Genomic DNA, 8649 nt, shown 5'->3' on the forward strand with positions numbered 1-8649 from the left:
ATCTGATTTATTTTTATAAAATTATTTTATGCTTATTTTAACTTGGCCACGTCTAAATATCGATCCTTAAAAATATTTCCCAAATTTTAAAGCATAGAAACGGAGAAGTTTGAAATATTCAATGTACAGACCGGCAATTAAACTTTGACTATACGTGTGGAATTCGAGTTAGCCTCATTTAGGGTATTTGGGTAATAAAATTGGGGGTTTTGGGGTATTTTCTTGACTCTTATTTTCTTATCACCAGAGGTCGCCACCGGCCAATGTGACGTATCAACCTGTCAGCTTATAGATTCCGAGCTAAGGCGACATAGTATGACTGTACAGTGAGTTGCAGAGGAGAGTAGTAAGCAGTGCTAAGGTCGCCTACCAAACACTCCAATGGGTTGTGAATGAGAAAGATGCCAGTAGATACCCCGTCTACCTCAAAGCCTCCACGCGTATAGGAAAGAAAAAAATTAAGTGTACAGGAGTGCTTATAGTGTTTGTGCATGAATGAAATGGAAGGTTTCGAAGGATCACACGATACGCATACTAGGCCGAGCACGTGGCCTTCACCGGGGTCGGAGAACAGTCCGTCAGATAGGGACAGTGTCCTCAAAGGCCAAACACCTTACGCCAAGAAGACCAACTCCAGAAGAAACGCGTGGGGTAACATGTCTTACGCCGATCTCATCACAGAAGCTATACACGGCTCTGCCGAAAAACGTTTGACCCTATCGCAAATATACGACTGGATGGTCAAAAATGTGCCCTACTTCAAAGATAAAGGAGATAATAATAGTTCTGCCGGGTGGAAGGTAAATATGCCACTTTAATTAATGCCTTATTCTTCTCTATCATCCGTTACGCTCTTCCTTATTCTCTATAACATATATTACTCGTCTATATAAATATATATTTTCTTCTTTACCGTTTCGCTGCGGTTTATGGAGTCATACTAGAAATTGAAAAATGGCAGAAGGGTCCATATTAGCGTTATTCTTTAAGGCGTGGTCATTACTAACTAACTACACCACATTAATTATTTAAAACGGCATAATTACGTAATTATTTAAATTAAAACTATTATAACAATTAAATTTCTTAATTCTTTCATATATATATTATATATACGCCTTCCTTTCTATGGTAATTATATTTGTATACATTTCCTACATTTCGGTAGAAAAAAATTATCATTTCCCTATAATTAAATAAGGTTATCTCGTTTAAAAATATGTCAGAATGCCGTAAATTAATTCGAGAGAATAAAAAAGAAAAAAAAGGTTCGGGGGGGGTTTAGGGGGATTTCCTACTAGATGGGTCAAATTAATAGGAGGAGTGTGTTTAATTACCGCATTTTTTTTAATATTGTGAGTTGAAAATGTAACCGGTATTGATTTCAAAATCATGACAGTCTTCTATTCTCGTCGAGAGGTTTCTCGACAGCATTCAGGTATCCTACCTCACAAGATATCGATTCGCCTGTTGGTACAAGTGCTACAGGTGGGTGTGGAAATTTTACTCACGGAAAATATGGATCGTTTCGACAACTCCCCAACTAACAAGACGTGAAAGCTTACATCAAACAAGATATATATACATTAAATTTGAATGAAATCTTTTTTAAAATAATTAAGGAACTATAAGGAAATTCGTTTTCTTGTTGGTTAGGAAATTGGTTTCCGTTGTATGTGAGGTGCAGCTATTAATTCCCCTTCCTATATCGCTTCCATATACACCCTCCTCTTCTAGGAATTAACGTTGTTAAGAGATGTAAGGGTTTATATATATGTACAAACGTATAGAATATGTATATACGTGTATAGGAGTAATCATTTGGTTAGATAATGTAGATTTTTCTCCGACGGTTTTAATCGATTTCTATATGGAAAATTTGCAATTTTTGATGCGTTTTAAGCAGAGACGACCCAATTTCCGACACCGCATGTTCGACCCCGATTTGTCTGCTTCGATATTCATTTCCTTTAGCAAGAGCGAATGTTAGAGGCTCGAAATGAACCAAGTCGATGAAGGTTAAGCAATAGGCTAGACGAAGTAGGTCATGGAAGAATCGAGCATCATCTATCCTTCCATCATCCTAATGACTACTTATAACTGCTTCTCCCCCTCTTTTTTCTTTTGCCAATAGACTAGTCCGGTCGGTTGCCTTGGTGATATCAACCCGTTCTGGCGGGAACTGGTCACATTTACCGAACCCCACGTGCGTTTTCCCGTTATTTTTACCTCGTTTTGATTTTCTTTTCCAGAAAAATATTCATTTCCCAAACGGTCAAAATTTATACAAAACTTTAAGATTTTTCATCTTCTTCTATCGTCTCGGGTACTGTTAAAACCTGGCTGAGGGGTGGAAAACCGGATTATCCCATCGGTTCTATAAGCGTAAACATACGTTAAGGTATAGAAAAATTAATTTAAAATAATAATAATAAATAAATAAATAAATAAAACTAGGAAAAGTAGCGTGTTCCTTAAAGAAAAACCATCAATTAAGCTGAAGAAAAACCGAGAAGAATAAAGCAAAAATATGCACCAAACTTCTCGCATTTTAATTTATAAAGTTGCAAGAAATAAAAATACAAATGCAAAATATATATATATGATACGTATTTTGCATTTTTTTAATCCAATTTTTGAATTCGAAATCAATATTTATTTGATATCTAAAAAATTACCGTTTCTTGCTTTAGATATTTGCGATAAAATCTTATAAAATCCGATTATCCAGACTCAGATTTTTTTTTTCCTATTCCTTCCTTTGAAAAATAAATAAATATATATATAAATTGATATAAAATATCACAGAATTTAACTAATTTCCAATTTATAAAGTCTCTTTTATAATAAAATACATTCGATATTATATATTTAAATCAATAAATAACAAAAGGCATGGAGAGAAAATAAAAGAAGAAACAACTTCGACAGAGTCCTTATAAATATCTAAATTTTTAATGAAATTTAATATAAAGATTTATAAATAAAATTATTTTACTTCTTTTATTTTCTCAAGAGAGAAAAATATTAGAAAAATTTTCTAAATTAAATATAAGATATACATTTAAGATTTTTCGATACTCTACAAAAAGTATATATAGGAGATATTAATAAATAAAAATTGATTAAAAATTAATTAATTTGTAAGAATCTATCGAGAAAGATTTAAAAGAAAATTTATAAATGGATATTATATATATTTATATATTTATTTACAGTTTTATTTATAAAAAATATAAAATTACCTGGTTACTCTTTTACTTAATATTTACCATGAAAAAGTCCTTTAAATATATATATTTAAGTTTATTTTAGAAAAGTTTTCTAGAAAATAAACATTTTCTAGTATTTTATAGATTAAAAAAACATTTTCTTTAAGGTATTATATATTAGAAATCGATATAAATATTCTTTTAAATTAGTTTTTTACAAGATTTAAATTGTGAGAGGTGTTCTGGGACCCAACAAAATTCCAGTTTTAGTAGTAATTTAGGGATTTATATATATTATTTACATATTTTTGTAAAATATGATTAGAAAACAGAATTATTTATAATGTTTTTTTTTTTCTTTTTTAAACAGTAAATTGATCGGTATTTCTGACAATATTCCAAAATTTTATTAGTTATATAGTTCAATTTTTATTGAATTCGAAAAACGTTTTTATTGGAATTCCAGATAGAAACCATGGAGTAACTCTTGTTTAAAATACAGGAAAAAAAAGTTTAAAATATTAAAAACAAAACATGCACATTTTATTTTAAAAATCACCAGCATGTTTTTAAATAAATAAATAAATAAATAATAAAAATAAGAAAGAAATGTATTAAAATTTTTTCTTCCAAGAGCCGCCATTGCTTTATAATCGAAATCGTTAACTACTGTTTGTTTATACAGTAATATTATATAATAAATGTAAAGATAATTTGTATCTAAATGGAAAATGATACGTCCAAAAAGTGACACCTGTTACGCTCGGTTCCAAGACTGCATATAGTGTATGCTCTTCGCAATGGCGACTTTTGTTGCTATGGTTACGGGGTCGCTGACCTGTGTCTACAAGTTGTAAGCTTCGGTCAAGACATACTTAGTTGCGCTAAATGAATTAATTAAATTATTTTAAACAGTAAATGTCACAAGGATTATATGTGAATCAGATATATATATACATATAAAGAAATTTTTTTTTAAATTTTAAATAATATTAAAACGTTTCACACTTTCCTTTTCTCCTTCCTTCTACGTCCGATCTTAATCGCATATTTTGATGTTTAAAACGTTAATATCTTCTCTTCCTGTTGTATTTTTTAATATTTTAAATAGTTTCTTACGGTTTAAAACTGTGTAAATCGAGTTAGTCTAGGTTGTCAATCATCCATGCACTGACGACGTATTTGTGTAGAAATATACAGAAAAATAGTAAATTAATGTTTAAAATATATATATATTTAATTATTTTATTATATAAATTTTTAAACAAATTAATAGAATTGAGTTTAATCAGAACTTTAAAAAAAATTAAAGTATATTTGTTAATATACGAATACAAAAACTACCGTTAAGAACTCTACTTTACTTGAAACATTTTCTATTAATATTATTATGATATTTTAAATTGTAAATTATCATCTGGTTATATTAATTTTTTAATAAATAAATAAATATATATGTACATAATAAATATTAAATCGGCAAATATAGTTTTAGTTTAGAACATGTAATAAAAACGATTCAGGAAAACCGAAACTTGTAAGGAGCGCCTTAGAGGAAGCCACTCCATCCGACACGTAAAACTAGTAGCTGATCGCAACTTCGCTCGATTATTTTTCACTCTAAACGATAAAAATAAATAATTATAAAATATACAATTTAAAGATTTTGTTGTCCAGATTTAAAAATCGTAAAAATTGTAAATTTAAAGTTAAAATATTAGCCAGGGAATAAGTTGCGCTTTGCGTTTTCGTCGTTGAAAAGCGCCATTTTGGAGTGGTGAACGGTATCTGTTATTTTTACAATTTTAAAGTCGACAACAGCTTACTGTTTGCACAATTCACACCCATATGACCGGAACTGACAACACCTTCATTGCTATCTTCTGTTTGATGTTCTACCCCCTTTTCCCCTATAATCTACTACTATTATATTCAAAACTGTTTCTGATTCTATGGACATGTTAGATAATGTTATTCTTTTCCTGTTTGTCTTATAAATCTATGTCCAACCTTGACTTGGAATGCAGATACATCCGATCTACAGCTTCAGCTCATCCGTAGGACACATCTGCAGGAAACTGTTGTTCCGGTATTAGGATTAGAAATTCACTAAATTGTCTTTAATTCCGATCATATTCATTTCACAACAATTTAAACAATTAATAACGATTAATCATCTTCTAAGGATCATAAATAATATAACAAGTTTAAATTTTATTGAGAAATTTTCCAAAAAAATGCGATTTTTTGTAGTGACGTCGGCAACTTGGTTGTCTTTTGATACGCCTGTGGGGAGGCTGTCGGGTCGAGCACAGCGCTCTATCGCCTGAACTGCTGCAGATACGGTTGCTGCTTATTTGTGTATCCCTTAACAACGGATTAAACCTTCAAAAATGGGTGTATCGGGGTTTTTCCATCAAATACATAAGGCCAAACTTTAATATTTTTGATTAATTGCGTTACATTCCTGTCTCGTAACGATATAGCACGTTATATCACTTCCTTTCGATCCTCGATGGTTTTGGTTTCGAATTTTTTTTTTAAGTTTAATTAAATTATATGATTTAATTTTTTGTAAAAATATATTTTACCTTTTCCTTTTTATTTCAGAATTCCATTAGACACAATTTATCCCTTCACAATCGGTTTATGCGGGTTCAAAATGAAGGAACAGGAAAGAGCTCATGGTGGATGCTGAATCCAGATGCCAAACCTGGTAAAACACCGAGAAGAAAAGCAAACAGCTCGGAATACAATCACGAAAGAAAACGTGGCCGATCGAAGAAAAAACCTTTAGAAGCTCCACGCAACGTACCAACTCCTAGTCCAAGTTCATCTGTTTCAGAAAATACAGATTTGTTTCCAGAATCACCACATACGGCTTATCAATACAGTCCCGAATACAGAGGAATGTCCAATTCCAATAGCCGGCTGTCGCCTTTACAAAACGCAGATTCTAACAGTAAGTGGCCCGTATATAGTCCAGATCATCTAGTCCAAAACATGACGGAAACAATGAGCTTAAATGGGCAAAACCATTATATAAACAATTGCCAAATGAAAGAATTTAACAACCAATCATACGCGTATACAGAAGCATGTAAGCACTATCCAACTCCGCCGCTACAGCCTCCATTTTACGAAACATCGTCTATATATACAAATTATCACGATACGCATTCGGTGGCAACATCTCTAGCAAACACAGCGGATTACGTCGTTGGACCACTGATGACTCTCAACTCTTCAGACGTTGATCTAAACTTCGTGGCCGTTCAGGAAGGTTTAGACTGTGATGTCGATCAAGTACTAAGGTATACACTTAACATGGAGGGTAATTTAGATTTCAATTTTGATTCTGTAGGTAGTAATATGCCCTTACAGCATTACAACTGGGTGCATTAATTAGATCCAACAAAACCAAAACTTTTATGTGATATTTTTTCACCGCTGTGTGATAGTATATAAAAGAATAAAAATTAAAAAAAAAAAGAAAAATCCGTTAAAAGAACGGCCGAGCAGATATGCTTTTACTATTTTTCATGGTTTTTTAAAACATATCACTCTCTCGTGTATGTGATTCGCTCAAATTGAGGGATGTTCCACCACATCGGAACATCTGTCACTGGATTTCGTACAAATTTAAAAAAAAAAAATGCTGTGATGTTGAATCTTTGCATCTTATGGTACAAATAAATCTGTAAAAATTCTTCTGTTTCCATTTTTTTCCTCTTCTATTTTTTAATTATAATAATAATTCTGAAAGTATTTTTCTCTTCCTCTCTCTCTACTTCTCGACTTTGTTTTTTATTTTTAAGATGTTGTGAAGACTCGAAAAAATTGTGACTAATCAAAAATTGTGCACATGGTCATTGTACAGTCATTAAAAGATGTTATTGAAGTCGTTAATTGTCGTATTTATTTCATAAAAAGAAGAAAAAGAGTACGTAATTTTTTAAGGCACTTTTATAGATTTTAAACATCTTTCGTGTCTTTCGGTCATTTCGCACATAACCACGTTTAAAGTGTTGCTAAGGAAAGAAATTGTAACACGTCCTGTGTATTGGTTACCCTGGTAACGAGGGCGAGTGGTCAATAAACTGGGTGGCCGCTCCATTAAGAGATAACCACTCAACTTTGTATCGGGCAAGGACGGTGGTCAACATCGTCGTTATGGCAACCCAATGTCTCATGCATCATGCAAATATATACTACGTTTTTGCTTCGCTTACACGACGCTAGATGGAGTTTAAAGTACAGATATATGTTAAAATTTAAACCAGTCTTCTCGGATGATATACTGTATATAAATTTCTAAAACATGTCTTCTTTCATGTGAAAAGGAAAAAAATTTTTTGAAAAATTTTATGGTATCTGGCAGCACTTTAAATTGAAAAACTTAGTAATTTGAATTAAATCCGCTAGAGGTATTTCAATTTTTGATTCTATTCATAGCCGCTAGGGACGCTTTTTAAAAATTTAATTATTTTTAATTTTAAAAAAGAAACTAGTTAAAAATTTAATTAAAAGTATTTAAAATCTATTAAATTATTATAAATTATAAATTTAGTAATATTAATTAATACTTCTTTAGGAATAGAAACGGGCGTAACGTCTGGATGCTAATACACGAATAAAATCAATGTCACGCATGAAAGGAGTGTGTTATAGTCCGGATTTTTTCGTGTAGTTGGAACTGAAATACATTTGTTACAGGAACAAACTGCTTTAATACTACATTAGGAACAAATATTCATTACTAATTAATCGAAACACGGTTTTTTTACAGAAAAAAGTCCTCCACTGCTGCAACAGTAACTAATTTGGATAGCAAGCTGAGCGAGAAAACAGTTGAAGCGCATTATTAGAGAAGAAAAAGTATTTTAACGTTACTATAGTAACTAATTTAAATAAGAATACTTAGAGGGTAAGAGACTAAAAATAACCGCATTTCTGAGGGAGGTAAGAAATCACTTTAATGCCATACCAGCATCTATTTGAACAGTAATACTTTGATGTTTTCAGAAGCGAGAGAACTGAAAAATACTATTATTGTAATATAATTGAAGTAAAATAAACAGTATAGAGATTTTTTTAAAACAGAATTGCCAATGCTTCACTTTGATTTAGACAATAATATTGACGAAATCATGCTCGGTGGTAGACGAGCACATGTTTTGTGTCACATTTCATAATTACTCACTCCTAAGTATTACACATCTATAGATAAACATTTAGGCGGAAAATAAAAAGAATTATTCATCCTAAAAAGTTATAAATGATATCTTTTTACTTTCAGTTGCTTTCCATTATATTTCCACGACTGCGACTACACCGTACAGCATCTCTAGTTTGTGCAGTCACAAAACACCACTCGTACATCGTTTTGTTGCTCACTGACGACCCCATTAGCCAACTTGGCTGTGAAAAAGAGGAA

At 31.5% G+C, this 8649-nt stretch overlaps 1 protein-coding gene across 1 annotated transcript; it reads left to right on the forward strand.

Moving 5' to 3' along the window:
• Positions 1 to 226: 226 nt before the first annotated feature.
• Positions 227 to 7113, forward strand: LOC136990358 (forkhead box protein O-like). Its single transcript, XM_067288755.1, has 2 exons — positions 227 to 800; positions 5823 to 7113. Exons 1-2 carry the CDS (start codon positions 492 to 494, stop codon positions 6615 to 6617), a joined length of 1104 nt encoding a protein of 367 aa, XP_067144856.1. The 5' UTR covers positions 227 to 491; the 3' UTR covers positions 6618 to 7113.
• Positions 7114 to 8649: the final 1536 nt, after the last annotated feature.

This window comes from Centruroides vittatus, unplaced genomic scaffold (assembly GCF_030686945.1).
Source record: "Centruroides vittatus isolate TY-2023 unplaced genomic scaffold, ASM3068694v2 contig_1312, whole genome shotgun sequence".
NCBI classification, from domain to species: Eukaryota; Metazoa; Arthropoda; class Arachnida; order Scorpiones; family Buthidae; genus Centruroides; species Centruroides vittatus.